Source organism: Barbus barbus (assembly GCF_936440315.1).
Source record: "Barbus barbus genome assembly, chromosome: 10".
Taxonomy (NCBI): domain Eukaryota; kingdom Metazoa; phylum Chordata; class Actinopteri; order Cypriniformes; family Cyprinidae; genus Barbus; species Barbus barbus.
Genome location: NC_136738.1, coordinates 12,904,060 through 12,927,784, shown reverse-complemented (window position 1 = coordinate 12,927,784; position 23,725 = coordinate 12,904,060). Strand labels below are relative to the sequence as shown.

Here is a 23,725-nt window from a genome sequence, read left to right as displayed (position 1 = left end):
AACAATCAGAGCTCAGGGTGCCGCCCAAAGTGCTGCTATAACCAGTAAGATTTTGTTTGTTCCACGATCATCATTTTCATGATGGATCATTGCTGCCACGGCCGAGTACTCGAGTACTCATTGCTGTTGCACATCCCTATGAGGGATGTTAGAGTAAATGATGACAGAATTTTATTTTTTTACAATCCCTTTAATGTTGTTATTATTGTTATTTTTATTATTATTATTAATTAAATTATACTCTAAATAAGAAACTAAATCTGCCAGCAGGTGGTGGTCAATTCATTCGATTCGTTCAAACGGCTGATTCATTCAGTAATTCAGTAAATGGCTCTCTTTATGAATGGTCTTTGAATCATTGATTCACACGATTTGTTCAAAACGCGGATTCATTCAGAAACTAAGATTCAAGATATTTATTCGTCACATACACAATTATACACAGTATAACCAGCAGTGAAATGTAAGTCAGGTCCGCTCCAAGGACAGTGCAATTATATAGTATGCAAATATTAAGAAAAAGAAAAGTAGAAAAAAAAAAGAATAGAATAAAATATAAGATAAAAAAAATATAAATATAAATGTGCAGGTCAGTATGTTGTTGACTTAAATAGTAATATAAGAGGAATGTGCAAAAGAATGTGCAAGAAAGTTGTACAGGGTGTTTAAATAGCAGCAATATGAGGTAGAAAAAACAGTGCAATTATATAGTATGTTACCAGGGTGATTAGAGTCCTTGATCATTTTGACAGCTCTATTTTTGCAGCGTTTGAGGTAGATGTCCTGCAGAGAGGGGAGAGCAGACCCTGAGATGCACTCAGCTAAGCACACAACTCTCTGTAGTGCTTTGCAGTCCTGATTGGAGCTGTTTCCATACCACACTGAGATGCACTGAGTCAATACACTTTCTATGGTCCCTGAATAGAAAGTTTTCAGGATTGCTGGTGAGACCCTGAATTTCCTCAGCTGTAACAGATGGTACAGTCTTTGTCTGGCTTTCTTAACCTGTGTTTGGATGTGTGTAGTCCAAGTCAGGTTCTCAGAGATGTTTACACCGAGGTACTTGAAGCTACTCACTCTCTCCACAGGGCTCCCACTGATCATAAGAGGAGTGTAGGGCCGCTGCTGTCTCTTCCTAAAGTCCATGATCAGCTCTTTAGTTTTGCTCACATTCAGAGAGAGACAGTTGTCCTGGCACCATGATGTGAGTCTCTCTACCTCATCCAAGTATGCGGTCTCATTATTGTTGGAGATGAGGCCCAGAACCACAGTGTCATCAGCGAAATTTGATAATAGATGTGGAGCTGTGAGAGGACACGCAGTCATGCGTCTAGAGAGAGTAGAGCAGGGGACTCAGGACACAGCCCTGTGGGGCTCCTATGTTCAGAGTGATGGAGTTTGAGGTGAACTGGCCAACTTTCACCACTTGAGGTCTGCCGGTGAGGAAGTCTTGAATCCAGTCACAGAGTGAGGAGTTTAGGCCGAGGTCTATGAGTTTAGAAGCCAGCTTGATGGGGACTGTAGTATTGAAAGCTGAGCTATAGTCAATGAATAGCAGGCTTACATAATTCCCATTGTTGCTGTCCAAGTGTGTGAGGGAAGAGTGGAGGACGTGAGAGATGGCATCGTCCGTAGATCTGTTTGGGTCCAAAGTATCAGATATGGAGGAGCAAATGTGGCTCTTTACAAGTCTCTCAAAAACCTTCATGACTATAGATGTGAGGGCAACTGGGCGATAGTCATTCAGGCAAGAGGGTTTATTGTTCTTTGGCACAGGGATTATGACAGATTTTTTGAATGAGATGGGAACCACGGAGGTAGCAAGGGACTCAATAAAGATAGAAGTGAACAAACCAGCGAGCTGATCAGCGCAGGACCTCAGAACACGGTAGGTTATCCCATCAGCTTCGGCTGCTTTCCTTACGTTCACTTTCTTTAGCACCCTCCGAACCTCATCCTCCAACACGGTGATTACAGGATTATTGCTGCTCTGCCTGCTGCTTCCTGACGCGCCATCGCCGTTGCAATCGAAGTGGCCGTAGAAGATGTCGGCCAGCAACGGATCTGCTCTCACCTCCGCGGAGGATTTGTTTCCGAAGGCACAGATGGTCCTCAGTGCCTGCCACATCCATCGAGAGTCATTGAGCTGGAAATTAGACTCCATTCTGTCTCTGTATTTGTGTTTGGCGGCTCTTACTGCGTGTCGGAGAGCATAGCATGATGCTTTGTACTCGCTCGTATTCCCGGTCAGAAGAGCCTCATTGTAAGCGGCAGTGCGTGTGTTAACCGCAGCACGGATAGTTCGTGGCACGGGGATCCTTAACGAGCCTTTGTTTATATTTCGGTGTGAGGAAAATGGCGGCATGGTCCGATTTGCCAAAAGCCGGTAGTGAGCGGGCTTTGTAGGCATTCTTGAACTGAAGTTTAGAAATGAGCAATGATCCAGTGTGTTTGGTTCTCTAGTTGGACAGGATACATGTTGATGAAAGTTCGGCATGACCTGACTGAGGCTAGCTTTGTTAAAGTCTCCCGCGACGATAAAGGCAGCGTCAGGATGTTTGTTAATGTAGCCGCTGAGCTCATTGTGAAGTTTAGAAAAAGCCAAGCCAGTGTCTGCCTGTGGTGGAATGTACACAGCAGTAACTATGGTCGATGAAAACTCCTGGGGCAGATAAAATGGGCGGCAAATAATAGAAAGATGTTCCAGATGAGGCAAGCAGGAACGCAACAGAATGGAGATATTCCTGGGATCACACCATTTCTTGTTAATCATGAAACACACTCCTCCACCCCTGGATTTACTGGCCTCTGCTATTCTGCCATCCGTAAAACAGAGAAGTTATCACTCTGCATTACAGCGGTGTCCAGGACCGAGGACGAAAGCCATGTTTCTGGCAAACACAGGATGTTACAGTCCCTTATGTCCCGTTGGAAACTAATCCTGGCTCTAAGATCGTCCATCTTATTCTCCAAGGATTGGACATTTGCGAGCAGAATGCTCGGAAGAGGAGGAATGTGAGCCCTTTTCCTGAGTCTGTCTCGAATCCCAGCGCGTTTCCCCCGGTGTTTCTTGATCCGTCTGCTCGGGGGGTTAATGTTCATCTCCGCGTTCCGAAGGATCTCCAGAGGCCATGATGGATTCGTGGATAAAGTGTCCTGGAACAGGTTAGTGTAGCGGTTTCCAATGTCCAAAAGTGTTTCTTTGTTATAGGTGATCAATGCCGACATGAAATGTGTAAAAAGAGAAAGTAAAAGTAAGTAAAAAAGTAAATAAAAACACAATCTTAGCGGAGCGACCTGGGCGGCGTCCGAACACAGCGGCGCCATCTTTTAAGAGAAAACTAGCATCATATCATACTGTATACACACCGCTGTGTTGCTCGAAAGATGCACAACAATTCTGCTGTGGCTTTAAAGGTAATATATTATTTGCAAAATTGAGCAAAAATACATAAGATTGTGTTTAAAATATGACAAAATATCAAATTCTTATTTACTGAACTGTTGTATAAAATTACATTTAAACTTGTGATATTCGGGACAAAATCAGCAAGTGTAATAGCCTACTGCTCTCCCTACTTGTGTGATATCTCATGATATAAATATGAGACAAAAACTCATATAGGGGCATTTTTGCACCAATATCTTGAATTTTAGGGCATAACTGAATTTATGGAGTTGTTGCTTAATTTTCACTTAATTTCTAGTGATTATCGTCAATTTGATTTTGCAGATACTATTTAAACTAAACTGATCTAGACAATGACATCTCTGAATTCAATAATGAAATGTCTTAACTGAAAATTGAGTGTTTAATCTTATTTTTATACATTACTGACACTCTATCCTCCAATTTGATACTGTTAAGTGCTTTGACACAATCTGTATTGTTAAAAGCGCTATATAAATAAAGGGGACTTGACTTGACTTGACTTGCCCTGCATCAAATTTGTCAGCAGTCAACTGTATGAAATGTAAGATGATGTACAGATATGGGGGCGGGGCCAGTGCGTTAACTGCGTTAAAATATTTTAATCGAGCAATTTTTTTTTTTTTATAACTAATTAAGTTAACACATTAAACATTAAACTAACAGCCCTAATATATATATATATATATATATATATATATCACTTGATTACTTTATTAAATTTCTGTACCTAAAAAACTAATGCTATAGACCTATAGGGGGGGTTAGGTAGGTCTATAGCATTAGTTTTTTAGGTACAGAAATTTAATAAAGTAATCAAGTGATATATATATATATATATATATATATATATATATATATATATATATATATATATATATATATATATATATATATATATATATATATATATATATATTAGCATTAGTTTTTTTTGGGAGAGTATATACATATTAGGGCTGTTAGTTTAATGTTTAATGTGTTAACTTAGTTATAAAAAAAATATAATACATACATATATTATATTGTAGTCAGTAACAGATTACGTTACTGACTACAATTTTTGTCATGTAATCTGGAATCAGTAACGGATTACAATTTGTAAGTAATCTACCCAGCTCTGGTTGTAGAGCACATCCCTAATATATATATATATATATTAGGGCTGTAGAGACTCGAGACGTTTTTCTGTCGTCTCGGACTTGTCTTGGACTCGTTGGTATTTGGACTCGGACTTGGTCATCGGACTCGCCAAATGTTCTAGTTGGTCTCGACCGAGTCCAGCTATATATATGTTCGGAAAATGGGTAATGTAATTGGTTTAATTTACAATCCATCTAGAACGGGCATTGCCATTGGTCGCCTGGTAAATGCACGGCTGCGTCATATGGCTGGCTCTGCGTGTGTGCGCTGCACAGAGGCATAATTAATTTTTATTTTGGCCACAGACACAATGTCGGCGAGTTGCATAATACTGTTTGGTTTTACAAAGTGCGTTGGAGTTTTCCCTCTCTTCCACCTGACTTTCCTTCGCTTTTATATAGCTTATAAATGCCCGTGCGCATTTTACTTTTACTTTCAATAGCGCAATTCCTCGTCAATTGCTTATCTATAACTTACAACAAATTTTCTGCAATAAACATGGGACTTTTACTAACAAAACGAATACACCATATGCTATAAGCCTAATATAAAATAACAAACTTACAAATGTTTAAAAGTAAAAAAAAAAAACGTGTTGTAGAACCAAATGAATAAGAAACAGAACGAATAAGAGCAAAATGAATAAAACCTGGAGATCAAACACCTTCATGTAAAATAAAATAAATAAATTACACAAAATTTAAATAAAGTAAAAATAAGCAAACACTGGGGCTATGGCTGGGCGATTTTTCAGATTTTATGGATTAATTTTTATCGAATTTAATGTTTTGCCACACATTTATTTTTTATAAATCAAGGAATCGCGATTTTGATTAGAAATATTACCAAACGCTAGAATTAGACACTTTGACAATAACAGTAAAGAGAGAAGAACGATCCAACTGCATGTCAGCGCACATGATTAACCGCTCTCTTGTGATGCTCTCTATGCCATTCACACAGAATGTGCTTTTGTGTTGACAAAGATGCAACGCGGGCAGTGGAATAGGAAATAATGCAAGAAGATGAGAGTTAAACATCTTTTAACAACTAGAGCGCCACGTTTTTAGAAAGCCGTTTCATGCACGAGACGCTGCAAGAGTCAAATGCGTCCATGTTTACACAGAAAAAACAATGGAAAAGCAGCGTAATCAAATAAAAAACCTGTGAAGAACTACTACTGTATGTCTGATATTTCATGTTTGCATCAGGGTGACAGGCTGAAAACTACTGTTCATTGTTTTTACAGAGCATTTATAGTTAATAATAGCACTCTAGCTGTTATACCTTCAGTCATTTTGAATTTGAATTACTTGAGAATTTTTTAAGCATTTTTCTTGTATTATTTCTGAACATATAATATGCATAAGAAAAGTTTGTACAAGATGTAGTTGTAGTTCATGCATCTTTTCTGCAAAGATATTTAGTGATTTGTTTAACATTTACATCATGATGACAACTTCATGTGTGTGGTGCGCTTAGAATATAATTTTCTTTAACTAGAGGTTTAATAAAAAAAAAAGTTGCTTGAATCATGCTGTAGTTAAATTTTCAAGTTGACTAGCTAAAATTGTTCAAAATCGAGAATTGGTCAAAAATTCTATGAAAATCAAAAAAACTATTTTGCCTTATCATCCAGGCAAAAACAAAAAAGAAACAAATAAACCTTCCAATTTTTAATTTCTTGAATTTTTCAATCTTTAATTGTCTGTTCTCTAACTGAACTAAATTATTTTTATTTCTACTATTAAAAATGGCCTCAGCTTAACACCTGTAATACTGTCTGTATCCCCCTATCCCCAGGGGATATATATTGCACCTATATTATATGGCCTAAGGTAAACAGCAAACAAATGCCTGCGCGGCCACACACAGACACACTGAGCTGAAGGTGTTTATATGCTACACAGCCTTGCTTGGGATGGTTAAATTGTACTATGGTTTCTTTAGGACAGGGGTCTCAAAACTTGGTCCTGGAGGGCTGGTGTCCTGAATTCAGCTCCAACCCTTATCAAACACACCTGAACCAGCTAATCTAAGCATACTAGAAACTTTCAGGCAGGTGTTTTGAGGCAAGTTGGAGCTAAACTCTGCAGGACACTGGCCCTCCAGGACTGAGTTTGGACACCCTGCTTTAGAACAAGTAACAAGTTCAAGAATGGGAACATGTTGATTTATTTTTTAGACTTATGTTGCTTGTTCTTTGTAATATTTTCCATTGGCAGCCCAGAATGTGATTGTTACACTATAATAAAAATGCTGAAAATGTGCACTTCATCTTATGTGACTTTAGTGAAATTGCTAAACCTAAAGTAAATAAAATAGCCTAATTTGATCCTACAGTGTTGCTGCACATGCTTTTAGATCATTACAAATAATAATGCAAAATTATTATCTTAAAATAGAAGATATGCTGTCTCTCATGTCATATAAATGATCAATAGTTAAGTATGTGGTTTTGAAGAAGATGCTTTTATTTTCTTTCTCTGTTTTGACTGTCTCATTTGGACTTGGACTTGACTTGGACTCGAACCTCTTGGACTTGGACTTGACTTGGACTCGAACCTCTTTGGACTCGGTCTTGACTCGGACTCGATAGTCCTGGTCTTGGACTTGTCTTGGACTCGACAAAGGTGGACTTGATTACAGCCCTATATATATAAACCGTAAAATGTAAACAGTAAAAGATTTAAATAATTGACGAATGTGTGAAATAGCTGGTGAATGTGTCGTAAAACTTTTGCACAGTACTATATATATATATATATATCAAGTCAATTTAACTCCTGGGATATTGATCTGGTCAGTTAAGTAGCACAGGGTGTTGTTAATCAGTTTCAGTTGCTTTGCTGTTAATGAAATTAACAACAGGTGCACTAGATGGGCAACAATGAGATGACCCCAAAAACAGGAATAGTTTTACAGGTGAAGGCCACTGACATTTTTTTGCCTATTCATCTTTTCTGACTGTTTTTCACTAGTTTTGCATTTTGCTAGGGTCGGTGTCACTACTGGTAGTATAGGGCGATACCTGGACCCTAAAGAGGTTGCACAGGCAGTCCAACTCCTCCAGGATGGCACATCAATACATGCCATTGCCAGAAGGTAGCTGTGTCTCCCAGCACAGTCTCAAGAGCATGGAAGAGATTCCAGGAGACAGGCAGTTACTCTAGGAGAGCTGGACAGGGCTGTAGAAGGTCCTTAACAAATCAGCAGGTCCGGTATCTGCTCCTTTGTGCAAGGAGGAACAGGATGAGCACTGCCAGAGCCCTACAAAATGACCTCCAGCTGGCCACCGGTGTGAATGTCTCTGACCAAACCATCAGAAACAGACTTCATGAGGGTGGTCTTAGGGCCCTATGTCCTCTAGTGGGCCCTGCGCTCATTGCCCGGCACTGTGGAGCTCGACTGGCATTTGCCATTGAACACCAGAATTGGCAGGTCCGCCACTGACATCCTGTGCTTTTCACAGATGAGAATGTTATGTTATGTTATGTTATGGAGAATGTAACATCATTCAGCATAACCGGTTTGGTGGTGGGTCAGTGATGGTCTGGGGACGCATATCCATGGAGGGACTCACAGACCTCTACAGGCTAGAAAATGGCACCCTAATTGACATTAGGTATCAGGATGAAATCCTTGGACCCATTATCAGACCCTACGTTGGTGCAGTGGGTCCTGGGTTCCTCCTGGTTCACGACAATGCCCGGCCTCATTTAGCGAGAGTATGCAGGCAGTTCCTGCAGGATGAAAGAATTGATACCATTGAAAGGCTCCCACACTCACCTGACCTAAATCCAATAGAACAGCTCTGGGACATTAAGTTTCGGTCCATCTGACGCCGCTAGGTTGCACCTCAGACTGTCCAGGAGCTCAGAGATGCCCTGGTCCAGATCTGGGAGGAAATACATCAGGACACCATCCATTGTCTCATTAGGAGTATGCCCCGACATTGTCAGGCATGCATACAAGCATGTGTAAATTGTGTCAAAGCAACTGCACAATATCAAAAAAAGAAAATAGTGTCAATAATGTAAAATGAAAATATGAAAAAAAAAAAAGATTTTCAGTTAAAGGCATTTCATTATTGAATTCAGTGATGTCATCATCCAGCTCAGTTCAGTTTAAATAGTGTCTTTGCAATCAGGTCGACGATATCGCTGGAAATGAAGTGTCCCCAACTAAGCAAGCCAGAGGCGACAGTGGCAAGGAACCAAAACTCCATCGGTGACAGAATGGAGAAAAAAACCTTGGGAGAAACCAGACTCAGTCGGGGGGCCAGTTCTCCTCTGGCCAAACGAACCAGCAGTTCAATTCCAACTGCAGCAAAGTCAGATTGTAAGGGCTCAACTGGTTCCAGTGGTCTTTCCCGATGGCTGGTTAAGTGGTGGGGTCCTCACTGGGGATCTGTCTCTGGCGCTCATCTCTGTGTCCTGGTCTCCGCTGACGTTCAAGGCTGTAGAGGTCGTCTCTGGGTGCTGATCCACCATCTGATCTGGATACAGACTGGATCTGGTGGCTGCAGTGACCATCTGGGCTGTATACGGATCGTATCGGGTGGCTACGGTGACTAGGGATATGTCCCTGGGGCTCATCCAGGTGTGTGGCCTCCGCCGACGATCAGGGCCACATACATCATCTCCCGGCGCCAATCCACCATCTGATCCGGACACGGACTGAGAAACAGAATAGAAAGAGACAAATATTAGCGTAGATGCCATTCTTCTTATGATGTAACGAGTACATCGTGTGTTATTGGGGGTGTTCCCAGTTCCGGTTGATCTAATTAATGCAGCCTAACAATCCTTTAACGGATTTGAATAATAGAAGTGTATTAGTGTGTTATGTGTAAGCCAGGTTAAAGAAATGTCTTTAATCTAGATTTAAACTGACAGAGTGTGTCTGCCTCCCGAACAGTATTAGGTAGATTGTTCCAGAGTTTGGGTGCTAAATAGGAAAAGGATCTGCCGCCCGCAGTCGATTTTGATATTCTAGGTATTATCAAATGGCCAGAGTTTTGAGAACGCAGCAGACGTGGAGGACTATAATGTGATAAGAGCTCGCTCAAGTACTGAGGAGCTAAGCCATTCAGGGCTTTATAAGTAGTTAACAAGATTTTAAAATCTATACGATGTTTGAGGAGGAGCCAATGCAGTGTTGACAGAACCGGGCTAATACGGTTATACTTCCTGGTTCTAGTAAGGACTCTAGCTGCTGCATTTTGGACCAACTGTAATTTGTTGATCAAGCGTGCTGAACAACCACCCAATAAAGCATTACAATAGTCTAACCTTGAGGTCATAAATGCATGAATTAGTATTTCTGCATTTGACGTTGAGAGCATAGGTCGCAATTTAGATATGTTTTTGAGATGGAAAAATGCAGTTTTACAGATGCTAGAAACATGGCTTTCAAATGAAAGATTGCTATCAAACAGCACACCTAGGTTCTTAACTGATGAAGAAGAAATGACAGAGCAGCCGTCAATACAAACTACTGAGTACCATTTTGAGTTGCTGCAGTGAAATTTCAGCAAAACGGACTAGCTTGCTGCATCCTTTTTTTCACTTTGATTTTTGGGGTGTCTTTAAATTCAGCCCTCTATAGGTTGATAATTTTCATTTACATGAAACGATGTGGCATCCTTTCATTCCTAACTCATTATCCAGTCCATATCAGTATAGATATCCAGCATGATAAGCATGATCATTGTCCCCATTGAGATCTGATGTGTTTTCAAATGTTCCTTCAATTTCTTTGAGTAGTGTATGTATATATATATATGTGTGTGTGTGTGTGTGTATATACACACACTATATATAAAAACACAGGCCTTATACATATAACGCATAACGCGTGGCCTCTGTTTTTATATTATATATTTATATTATATATAAAAAAAAAAAAAAAAAAAAATATATATATATATATATATATATATATATATATATATATATATATATATATATATATATATATATATATATATATATATATATATATATATATATATATATATATATATATATAGCCCCCTCATTTACATGCCCAGGCCCCTCAGATTTCTGATTGCTTAAAAACAAAACTTTTAAGCCTTTATCACACTTCTGTGTTGGCAAAGCGGAAGATTTAAATAGTAGCACGGGGCCGTTCACATGTCGCGCCTAAAAACGCGTGGAAAACGCTAGGCACGACGCTTTCTCCTTCTTTCAAAGCGCTCTGTAGCTTGCGCGCTATGCTTGCGCTGCTCTCCTGTGGCGTCTGCCGTTGCTATAACACAGGCCTAAAGCGGACCTAACTGTGGGGTTCTTTATACTTTTGGCCAGCACTATTCCTTGTGCTTTGATGGATTTACACATACTGTATATATCTCAGGGTGGAGTGATAAGTGATAAAGGTGAGATGTCACTCCCTCCTGCTCAATTTTAGAGCAGTATCCTGGTTTAAATGTACTGCTCAGTTATTGATAATATCTTGAATTTTGTTGTTACATTATGGCTTGTTAAATGTCATCATTTACTCATCTTCATGTTATTTTAGATTTGTGTGACTTTCTTACCATCAAAAGATGGAAAATGACTGTCATATGACAGTTTTGCAAGCCATATCAAAACGTCACGTGAAAGCTTTTGCTATTGCAGATTTTGTTATTATCCTCCAGCGTGGCTCTCACATCTCATTACACATTTTTGGCAGTGATTTTATGTGACAGAAACATAAATTACCTTATTTTCTGTTTGTTTCTTTTTTTTTAGTTCGTCTGAGATGTCTCTTCCCTGGAGATCTGCAGGTATGGAATGAATGAGTGAATGCATGAATAAACCCAGTTTTAGCCAAAGGGGAGGTCCCCAATGTCATTTTAATCAGTAATTAATCGACGACAGCTTTTATACCTCAGTAAAGAGTGGAGCAGTACAGTTCTATTTATACAGCAGGCTTTGACAAAAATATGGTTGAGAATCTTTGAAAAATTGTGGTTGTCACTCCCTTAAATAAACAAAACCCACACATGATGAAATTGATTAACCTGGATTGCCCTCAACCCTGAAAGCAAAAACATACTGGAATTGCACAAAGTGCACTAATTTGTCATTTTATTCAAAACAGCAAATTAAGATATATTCTTACTTTTAAGCAAATTCCCAAATAATTCCTAGTAGGTTGATTTTTGACTGTATGTAATGCCATGACTATGTAGTAACGCGTGCTGTACACATACCTTAGCTTTTCTCTGCCAAATTTTAGATCCTCTTGACCTCTTCATATACAAAGCATTGTCACTTCCCAACAAACTCTGTGTGAAGTCAAAGGTGTGGTAAGTGATTTCTGGAAGCCAATGTTGATATTTGAAATAACCAAAACAAACACGCCCCTACCCCAAAAGGGTCTCGCCCCTATTTTGATAGCTCTGCCCCACACATACGTAGCCTATGCAACCCAGGCAACAATTAGTTTTGTGAAACAAAGCAAAACCAATGTGTCTACACAAAATACTATATAAGTCATTATAATCAGTGATGCTGTCAACACTGGATGCTGCACAGGGCGACAAATCTCCGACAGAAAATTGCTGCCGCGTTCTATTTATGATGTGCTGACACAAATTTCAAATTATTTTCAACAGTTGCTTTGTTCGTGTCCACGGCACATCCGGTGTAGACACAGTGTTACTCACCTATCGAGAGGAAACAAAGCAACCTCGGCATCTGATCGCAGGCCTTGCGCTCCTTGAGTTCTCTCCAGTGCTGGAAAGCTGATCCAATATTTACATGGGTCCTACTTCTTGCCTTATCGTTCCACAGACGTTTTCCTCTTTTGTTTTTTATTCGCCATCTCTATCTTTCTGTCGCTCGGCTCGGCTGTTCACTGAACGCTCTCTCCTCCATATCGTGAGTAGACACGCCCCTTACTGCTGATTGGCTACAAGTTTGTTTTGGTACTCCGCCCCGACTCAGTTTTCTAAAGTGTTTTTGAAAAATTACATAAGCCACTGGACTGGACTTAAAGGTGGGGTGTCTTCACCTCTAGAGGGTGAAGTTATACTGTTGAACCAAATACTTGCAATTGTAGACAAGTAAAACAGCACCGTACATGGTGGATCACAGAGTAATTGAGAACTGTCACAGATTAAGATGGCATTTTCCATAAGCATAGGTAGACAATAGAAGAAGCTGGTGACCAGTTTTGTACTGCGAACCACAGCCAACACAGTGTTTGTAAAAATATAAACAGTAGATTGAAGGCTTTGACCATTACTCTGTTTGTGTATCATTATGGCTTCTTTCCTGCCTTCTTTCCTCAAGTCGACGTCCACACGAATACCACCCTGAGCACTAGTGGCAAATGTTTAGCCTTGTAATTTGTATTTCAATATTAAAAAAAAAAAAAAAAAAACGATTAAGTGCATGAGAAGCCTAAATACAAGCTGCTTTCCAAAGGTAGTTCTATATAGCAAGCAGACACATGCAAATTATATGCCATCAATTCCAGTTTACCTCCACAAGTTAGGACAGATTTGCTGTCACACTTGCTGCAAAACTGTTCACGAACTAAACCCCAAACCACCTGTTCAAGCTAAATTTTACCAAATAAAGCTTAGAAAACAAGCTCAATGTTTGCGGGTTTTGGGGGGAGGGTTTTTTTTGGGGGGGTGAGTTCACCGACACACTTAGAGGAATCGTGTTTCTTTTAATGACAGCAGTCAATGTAACAACTGAACAATTATTTTTCCCAAATTCTGTTTTATTTTTTTCCAAATTCCATTTTTTCAGTTTTATTTTTTGTGGACTCCTTTTTAATGGTTAAATTTAATTTTATTAAACAAAAAGCATTAATTAAAATCATGAAACTTAAACAATTTAACATCAATTTTGTTTAGGGACCAATGAAATGTTTTTTTGTTTTTTTTCCAACCTTATATTTTATTGTTACCAAATTCTGTTTTAGCATGTCTAACTATTTGAAAGCATAAAAAAAAACAAGTTTAATGTATTTGTACAGTAGCCTTATTTTTTTTCCTCAGAAATTCTGTTGTATTTACTTATTTCTGTTTATCAAATTAAGGCATAAAACATTAATTTAATTAATCTTTTAATTAATATAAATTTTTGGCAAATGAAGGGGATTTAATATTACAAGTAAAATGTTGAAGAAATATTGTATGATTATTCCTTTAAAATAAGATTTTAATAATTTTAGTAGTAGTAGTAGTATTACATAGGCCTATACTGAACAATAGTAATGTATTTCTGCCACAGTGTCTTCAAGACAAGTTAAATAGAACTTTTATTTTGATGGGTTGCCTTGTGTATATGATATGAGGATAGTTTTACTCAAATGAAACTGTGAAAAGCTCATGAATTGACTCTCAGAGCAGTTCTGGAGATGTTGTTCATGTATTTATTCCTCATTTAGTGAGACGGCAGATGTTAATATCACCGGAAGCGTCACGCGCGCTTCAGTACGAGTAGTAAACAAAAACGCGTGGATAACGCTAGGCGCATCGCTTTCTCCTTCTTTCAAAGCGCTCTGTAGCTTGCGCGCTATGCTTGCACTGCGCTCTCGTGGCAAAAGACGCGATATGTGAAGGGCCCCTTAAAGAACTTCTGCTTCAGCCTCTATCAATGTCTGTGCCCATAGCTCGGCATTGTTGTGGATTGTTTATGTAGAATTCAGCACAGGTACGTCTTCTAAAGACACCAATCTTAGTTTACAACAATTAATTGAGTATTATGAAACCAAGGAACATGAAGCACGTGAGCCATTCTGTGTGTATTGGCAATTCTTCACTGTCTGATCACCTTATTTCATTACAGAACAGCGAGAAAACTATACAAACAACATATCACATTAAAAAGCATTAGAATTAGCCAAATCTTAAAACATCATTTACAACTGAAGGCTGTATAGAAGGATTAAATTAAAGGTTTAGGGCAAACTTTTTGTATTAAATATGTGCACATTTTTCATGTGCTAACTTTATGGTTTAAATAAAGAAATATTTCCAGCTCATAGACGATAATTAAAAATAAGTTTGATCATCTTAATCGAGTTATTCTCCGTGATTGCGTGCAACGATCGAATGTCATTATACTGTGAACAAGAACGAGAGGTTAATCACAATAAATATAATGAAAAAATTAACAAAATAATATAAAAAATTAAATTAAATCAGTCTGAGTATTCCTCTGGCAGTACACTGCGTGCTCATGTTGACGCGAGTATAAACCAGGCTTTAACTGTCATGCAGTATAAGCGCGCTGCTACTCAGCTTCCACACGCCGCTCAAACACTTGAAAATGCGCATATTTAATATTGACATTATAGCCTACGTGTAATATAGAGCGGCCCCCTCATTTTAAGATAACACCCCCCCCCCAAATAGGACTCGCTGCAGTCCACAACATCCAGAGGGCGTGGTTGGATCCACATCTAGGGTGTGGAGATTGGTAGGTTTAGGGGTGGAGATGGGGTGGGTTTAGGGATCAGGGGGTGGAGATGGGTAGGTTTAGGTATAGGCAGGAGGGAGGAGTTGGATCTGTATCCAACCACGCCCCCTGGTTCGTGTAGGCTGCAGCGAGACGCCCCCCCTCCCACAACCCCCAATTCAAATTCTGGCTACACTGCTAGTGGGAGGGGGAGTGTGCTCACCTGTGTGTGTGTGTGTGTGTGTGTGTGTGTGTGTGTGTGTGTGTGTGTGTGTGTGTGTGTGTGCATGTTTATGTGGTTTATGAGGACACAAATTTGTATAATGACATGGGTATGACAGAGGTATTACAATATGAAGGAGGTTTATGAGGACACTGCCTATGTCCCCGTAATTCAAAAGGCTTAAAAAACATACTAAATGGTGTTTTTTGGAAAATCTAAAAATGCACAAAGTTTCCTGTGAGGGCTAAGTTTAGGTGTAGGGTTGGTGTAGGGCAATAGCACACACAGTTTTATTCAGTATAAAAACCATTACGCCTATGGAGAATCCCCATAAACCACAAAAACCAACGTGTGTGTGTGTCTGTCTGTCTGTCTGTCTGTCTGTGTCCGCCGTTCACGATGCAGAGAAGAATTGTAAACACGCGACCATGTAGAGACAGAAATGACATGTCGTCGTGTAAATAAGATGAATAACAAAAGGCTATTTAGTTTATTTAATGAAAGAACAAGGTATAGACCTGTTCTAAAGGAAAGGTAACTTCAAATGACTTCTGTTGTGATCTGGCGCTATAGAGTAAATTAAATTAACTTGATCTTCAAGCAGGGTACCCCCCTAATATAATGGCAGGGGAAACCCTGAAACTGGTGTGGGTCCATGCAAAACCTCTAGTGTAAAGGCACCCTAAAAGTCACCTTTCTGAATTTAATATGAAGTGTCTGACCTGCACTTTACTGTTGGTCTCAGGGTCGGTGGGGAACCCCAGTTCTACCCAGATGAAATCTTACTCTGATAGTGCTTATCAGGATGCTGTCAACTTCTACAGCAGTCAGGCACAGGGCGAGTGTCAGCAGAGACTTCAAAACGTATTACCTGCTTCAGGAGGAAACTCCACGCTGCAGAGGAGCTCCAGGGCAGAGGGCCAGGCTGCAGGACACCACCAAACACCTGAGCTTCAGGTAGATCTCACATCCCTCACTTCTTAATAGCTTAATCTCTTGAAAAACATGTACGGGTCATGTTTCACCACAAAATCAAAAGTAAAAGAAGAAAATGAAGCCTCTCTCCTGAAGCATTTTATTACTATTATCATTTTTATTAATATTATTTGATTTTTCTCCATTACAGTTATGTACATCTATCCCAATGTCCTAAATTCTCATTACAATAATGTCTTAGTTTTTTTGTGCATGTGATTCTCAGTTGTGATACTCTTTTGATTTTTCATTACCAAACTCTAGTATAAAAAACAGGAATTACTGTGATGTATAAATACTTCAAATATTACATTAATAATTTTTTGCTTTACAGTATTGAGAATTTTGTAGACAAATGTGTTTGATTTGGCATTTAAAAATAATTACATTTTTGCAAAAAAATATTATTATTTTTATTTATAATTTTTTTTTTTTAATGGCTTGAGGTATGATCTGGTCATGTTTGATTAAAATAAAAATTCTTAAAAGTGTCATAAATTTCCTTGATGTTTTGACATACAAGTGGTCATTGTACTGCATTCAAAAACATACAGAAAGCTTCAGAATTTAATTGTTAGTACAAAATCAGATTTGAAAATAATAATAATAATAATAGTCTGTCAAAACAAAGCATTTTGCACTTCTTTACGTAACCCTGTGGTGATCTTCAATCAATTTTGACAGGAAAAAATATATATTTTCTTTTTTTTTAGAATTTTTTTACTTCATCGAAATATCACAAAACTGGTTTTGGCGCTTGCTATGTAACTGTAATTCTGCCTTCCCGGCTACAGTCCAATAGAAGAAGACGCACTTGAGATATACAAACAAAGCTGAAGCAGTAGAGTGTGTCAAAATTGTATAAAAAAATAGACAGCTCTAAAATAGCCGAGAACATGAGAAACAATTTCTGACAGGCAAACTGATAAATCGGTTCCTGAAGAAATAAAACCTGAGACATCCGTGACATGTTACTTAGACGCGTTGCAATGCGCCATTGGCCAATGAATTACTGTGATGATATAAGGGCTTCAGACAATCGCAGTGTTAGTAGTGAACCTATTGAAAGGCAACCTTGATGACATTAGTGGTCACATGGCTTGAACAAAAATGCATGCAAGGCATTTGATTTGAAATAAAAAGTCTAAATTACACCAGTAAAACTTCTGTCCAATAACAGGACAGAAAAGTATATCTATTGAGTCAAGTATAAACACTTTTTTAGAGTAATTGACAAGTTATATATGCACTTTTTTCAGTGGAATCTGTTCTAAGGAGATTAATAAGTTATATCAGCAGATCTTTTTTTTCATTTGAACATTATTGCAGCTTAATCATAATTACCTATATTGAGATGCTGTAAAGGATGTTTGTGTCCTCTTGTAGGTGTCAGGAATGATGGACGGGGCTAAACCAGGTCGTGCTATGCGCCGTGTTAGTTCAATGCCTGCTCGTGCCCAGTCGCTGTATGGAAGCAGCGTATCTCCGTCTCGAGGGTCTCTTCGGGCCACTGGAAGCTCCTATGGGTTGCCAATTACAATTGAATCTAAACCTCTATCCTCCGTTTTCACAAGCACCACCCTGTCTGCAGTCCCACAGAAGACCTCTCCTGCAGCCCTGCGCAGAATGGGTTCCTCCCGCTCGAGTGGTGCCGGCCGCACCACGTCACCCTATTCTGGAGGTGTATGCTCTGCGAGAGAAGACGAGCAGCTCGGGGCGGGGTCACCAGCCAAGCCGGGGATGACCGCAGTACCACAGCATTATGGGTCGATGATGACAAGAACTTTTCTGCATGACGTATCTAATCCATACATTACACACAGCTATGAGATCTACGAGCGGATAGACCCACGACCAGACAGCTTAACAGGTAAGAAAACAGCGAATGCTTTGATCTCCTATTCCTTTCTTACTCCTTTAGTTAACCCTCAAGTGTGAACCATCATAAATTCCCAAGGACTCTTAGGGTAAAAACAAGTACCTATCTTTCCTGGCCATGTGGCTAACACAAAGAAAGTACAGGTCTTAACATTTTAGGAATACAATGTTTAGAGTCCCTGTTTTCATATGTCTATTTTGCTCCTGCTCAAGTCTTTGAAGTTGTGGCTATTGTTAGTGATCATAAATACCTGAGGTGTGGACTTTGTCTTCATGATATGATTATGTTGACTGGATTGGGGCTGGTAAAACTTCAGAGTCCTGGCAGGAGATTCTTAGTACATCTTTTGCATACTATGTAGTTATAAAGAAAAAAAAGTTATAAATTAATAGTACAGAAATTTCAATTTTAATGCAATAAACATCCGATGGAGGTAGGCTGTTCCCTTTTATTTTTGTATTTTTCTGTGACCTAAAACAAAGTGAGATTAAATAAACGTTTAATAAACGATTTAACATTTTTTTTGCTTTTGGTTTAAATACTGTATATGAGTTAGATATGGTTAACAAATTGTTAACAATGGAAAATTAAATGTTATCTAGTTGTTTACAAATGAGCAAATTAAACAATATTTTTTCAACTACTGTGGGCAATGTGACACTATTTGTACATAACCAATTCATTTATTAACAATGTAGAGACCACAATTTATAAACTATAAATTAACTGTAAACTAATTGTTTGCAAATAATTTAAGTGCTTTGTTACTGTATTCTTTATATAAAGTGATACCAATTGTTTTGTGTTTTTCTTGCATTCTCTTCCAACTTGGGGTGTGTTTCTCCAACAATGACATGTCTTGCTGTTACACATCTCATCATTTGAACCCTTTGGTTATGCTGCTTTCAAGACAAAGTCAGAGTTGGACTCAAATTTCCAAGTTGAGATGACCCACTTCCTACCTCAGTGCTTTCCAGTCAGTCACACCACAAGATGGTGCCTTAACTAAATAAAAACGTTTGTGTTCTGACAATTATGGCAAAATTGTGCATTAAAGCAATATTCAGGCTCTCCCAAAATCTGATGATTGTTATTTGTTATTCAAAACTTGTAGGTTATCTAATGTCAAATATAATGTATTTAACTGTATACTTATATGAATCCAAATGACAATGATTCTGTTTAGTTTTTTTCTAATGTCAATATAATGAAAAACAGTGGAGAAAATCATCCTAGGTTAGAGGGATAGGGGATCAGAAATAAAAATTTTGTCATTTACTCATTCTCATGTCAAACTTCATTTCTATGGAACATAAAAGATCCCCCAATTGCAACCAAAACATTCTTCATAATATCTTCTATTTTGAAATGATGAAATTATGATTTTCTTTGTATCCTTTACAGTAATCAGACTTTAATAAGTGTATGTCAGTTGAGTATATGAGTGGTGGTCTCTCTAACTATGTGTTTGTATTATATTGTCATCATTAGGTGTGCGAGCATCTTACACTAGTCAACACAGTCAGATAGGTGCTGATCTGAGATCAGCCACTTCCCCTGACCACCATATAGGACCTATTTATGAAGGCCAGACTTTCCAGGGACCCCTCTACCACAGCCTCAGCCAGACTGCTTCAGACCTGAACCACAGCCCACAGAGTGCGCTCTACAGGTCGTCTTTTGGTATGAAACTTTTATGAATTTTTTTTTTCTTCTGCCTCTTTAATTGAACTGTATAAAAAGAAAGTATTTTAAAAACAATTGTGTATAACATCTAATGCAATTCATTTTATATATATATAATATTTAAAATGTTGAAAATAGTCCATACTGTAGTCCAGTTCATCACTTGAATTTGCTGAAAATTGTAGTTTCTTTTACAAAACGTATTCTAATTATAAAAGTATCTACTTCTACTCCCAAAACAGCACATTTCTTAAAAGCATTAGTTTTCGCTTCCAAACACTGCACATTTTGTTTGCCTCTTTAATCAAACGCACCTGATTTAACTGAGTAGCTCATTAGTATAGACCTCAAAACCTGAAATAGGTTTCTTAAACTATAGACATAAATACATAGATGTCTCATAGGCCACTTTTGCCCAATGCTGTGATACGCCAACACATACACCATACTGGACCAGGCAAGACTGCCCTGTCTCCACTCCACTTAATTGTAATCTCGATAATTAGACTTTGAAAATTATTCATTGTTCAAAATTGTGAATTTTTTTTATTTTCTTGTTTTATAATTGTGGAGACTCCTCTAATATAATATAACCAAATTAATGTACGTTAAATATTCATTGTTTTTTTTTTTATTGTGGATATTTCTTAAGGGCTGTGCAAATAATCGAATGTGATTGTCATGCACACCTTGTCAGTAAAGCCGGTTCTGTGATTAGTAGTAAATCTCCATCACATGCTTTCAGATGGAGCAGCATTTACTGCACAGAGCTGTAGTTCACTGACAAGCTACACAATATCACGTTCATTATCGGCGATGAATAGCCTGCGATTATAAACGCGATATTACATCGCATTATTTGCACAGCCCTAATATGGCTTCTTTTTGTTTTCAACCCCTTCATTTGAGCTTTTATTGGGATTCAGGCTAAACAAAATCACAATAATGCATCTTGAAGTGCTAATTAATGATCATCTCTGAGAAAAGATTGGAGGTTCGGAGGGCGCTAAAGAAAGTGAACGTCAGGAAAGCAGCCGGACCTGGTGGGATAACCGGCCGTGTTCTGAGGTCCTGCGCTGATCAGCTCGCTGGTTTGTTCACTTCTATCTTTAATGAGTCCCTTGTTACCTCCGTGGTTCCCACCTCATTCAAAAAATCCATCATTATCCCTGTGCCAAAGAACAATAAACCCTCTTGCCTGAATGACTATCGCCCAGTTGCCCTCACATCTATAGTCATGAAGGTTTTTAAGAGACTTGTAAAGAGCCACATTTGCTCCTCCATACCTGATACTTTGGACCCTCTTCAGTTTGCCTATCGCCCAAATAGATCTACTGACGATGCCATCTCTCACGTACTCCACTCTTCCCTCAAGCACATGGACAGCAGCAATGGGAATTATGTAAGGCTGCTATTCATTGACTGTAGCTCAGCTTTCAATACTATAGTCCCCATCAAGCTGGCTTCTAAACTCACAGACCTCGGCCTAAACTCCTCACTCAGATTTGAGTTGTGACTGGATTCAAGACTTCCTCACCAGCAGACCTGAAGTGGTGAAAGTTGGCCAGTTCATCTCAAACTCCATCACCCTGAACGTAGGAGCCCCACAGGGCTGTGTCCTGAGTCCCCTGCTCTACTCTCTCAACACGCATGTCCTCTCACAGCTCCACATCTATCATCAAATTCGCTGATGATACTGTGGTTCTGGGCCTCATCTCCAACAATGATGAGACCGCATACTTGATTGAGGTAGAGAGACTCACATCATGGTGCCAGGACAACTGTCTCTCTCTGAATGTGAGCAAAACTAAAGAGCTGATCATGGACTTTAGGAAGAGACAGCAGCAGCCCTACACTCCTCGTATGATCAGTGGGACCCCTGTGGAGAGGGTGAGTAGCTTCAAGTACCTCGGTGTAAACTTCTCCGAGAACCTGACTTGGACTACACACATCCAAACACAGGTTAAGAAAGCCAGGCAAAGACTGTACCATCTGCGACAGCTGAGGAAATTCAGGGTCTCACCAGCAATCCTGAAAACTTTTTATTCAGGGACCATAGAAAGTGTATTGACTCAGTGCATCTCAGTGTGGTATGGAAACAGCTCCAATCAGGACTGCAAAGCACTACAGAGAGTTGTGTGCTTAGCTGAGCGCATCTCAGGGTCTGCTCTCCCCTCTCTGCAGGATATCTACCTCAAACGCTGCAAAAATAGAGCTGTCAAAATCATCAAGGACTCTAATCACCCTGGTAACCGTCTATTCACTTTGCTTCCATCTGGTAAGCGCTTCCGTAGCCTGATGGCAAAAACTGAGAGACTTAGGAGGAGCTTCTTCCCCCAGGCCATCAGGCTCCTAAACTCTAACTATGTGCCATAACATCACTTGACTCCATGTAAATATCACTATATCAATAAGCTATTCATAATTTTTTCTAACTCATATTGCTGCTATTTAAACACCCTGTACAACTTTCTTGCACATTCTTTTGCACATTCCTCTTATATTACTATTTAAGTCAACAACATACTGACCTGCACATTTATGTTTATATTTATATTTTTATCTTTTATTTTATTCTTTTATTTTTTCTACTTTTCTTTTTCTTAATATTTGTATTCTATATAATTGCACTGTCCTTGGAGCGGACCTGACCTACATTTCACTGCTGGTTATACTCTGTATAATTGTGTATGTGACAAATAAAGAATCTTGAATCTCTTGAATCTTGAAAATGTAATCAAATCTGCAAATGCAAATCAAGTAATGAGGCACTGGCAGTTCGTCTGCCTTCTTCTCAGGCTGCCTGGCGGACTTCTCGTCATGGATGAAAGAACATCACCTACAGCTCAACCTGGCAAAGACTGAGCTTCTTGTCTTCCCTGCACTCTACAGCATGATTTCACAATCCAGTTAGGTTCATCAACAATTACCCCATCAACTTCAGTCAGAAATCTTGGTGTAATCTTTGATAAGCTGACCTTAAAAGGCCACATTACAAAGACTGCTCGATCTTGCAGGTTTGCATTGCACAACATCAGAAAGATCAGGCCCTTCTTAACGGAGCATGCTGCAAGACTTCCACGAGCCCAAAAGAGCCCATGTTACACCTCTCTTTATCTCCTTGCACTGGGTGCCGTTTGCCGCTCGCATCAAGTTCAAGACATTGATGCTTGCATATAGAACAGCAACACCCTCAGCACCCGCCTACTTCCACTCACTATTACAAATCTACATAACCTCCAGAAGTCTGAGATCCGCTAGTGAGTAACGCCTCATGGTACCATCACGGAGAGGCTCAAAATCACTTTCCAGAACATTTTCGTTCACAGTTCCTGGCTGGTGTAATGATCTTCCCACCCCTATCCAGAATGCTGAATCCCTGACAATTTTCAAGCGACAATTGGAAACTCTTTATTTATTCCTTCCCTTTCTAGCATGTACTTATTTGAACAATGCCTGAAACTTTTACGAGCACTTCCTGTGTCTGTTTCTCTTTATGTATTCCCCAATTGTAAGTCGCTTTGGATAAAAGCGCCTGCAAAATGACTAAATGTAAATCTTCTATATTTTTTTCTAAGATCATTGTAAAAAAAAAAAAGTGGCAAAAAATTTCAGCACAAAGTTTTAACATTAACCAGAGAAAAAAATCAAACCCTCTAGTGCCACCAACCCAAATTTGTATTCACGTTTATGCTAATAAATTTTGAAAAGAAGAAAAACTATATTCTGTTGTCCTCTATTGAGACTATTCAATTGCGATGAGGCAAGAAACATAATGTCTAAGGCTTAAGGGGTCAAAACTTAAGGTCTGCAGCTTTCAAATGACATATAGTTTTTGAAGATAATTTGAAAAATGGATATAAAACAAAGCAGCTGGTCTAGAATTATGGAAAAAAGTTATTTTGTAAAGACTGCAACAGACACTGTTGATAGAGACTGATTTATAGAGCTTAATTTTG

The 23,725-nt window shown here is 38.9% G+C and overlaps 1 protein-coding gene across 7 annotated transcripts in view; it reads left to right on the top strand.

Moving 5' to 3' along the window:
* Positions 1 to 23,725, top strand: part of LOC306875787 (plakophilin-4-like) — a 121,804-nt gene that overhangs the window by 48,901 nt on the left and 49,178 nt on the right. For all 7 annotated transcript variants that reach the window (XR_013784770.1, XM_079426518.1, XM_079426513.1 and 4 more), the window contains 4 exons: positions 11,332 to 11,366; positions 15,972 to 16,183; positions 17,588 to 18,071; positions 19,572 to 19,763. Coding sequence is in view for 6 of the 7 variants with exons in the window: in XM_079426513.1 (XP_079282639.1) it covers positions 11,332 to 11,366; positions 15,972 to 16,183; positions 17,588 to 18,071; positions 19,572 to 19,763 (923 nt within the window). In the remaining variant the exon portion in view is untranslated. The remainder of the gene's footprint in view (positions 1 to 11,331; positions 11,367 to 15,971; positions 16,184 to 17,587; positions 18,072 to 19,571; positions 19,764 to 23,725) is intronic.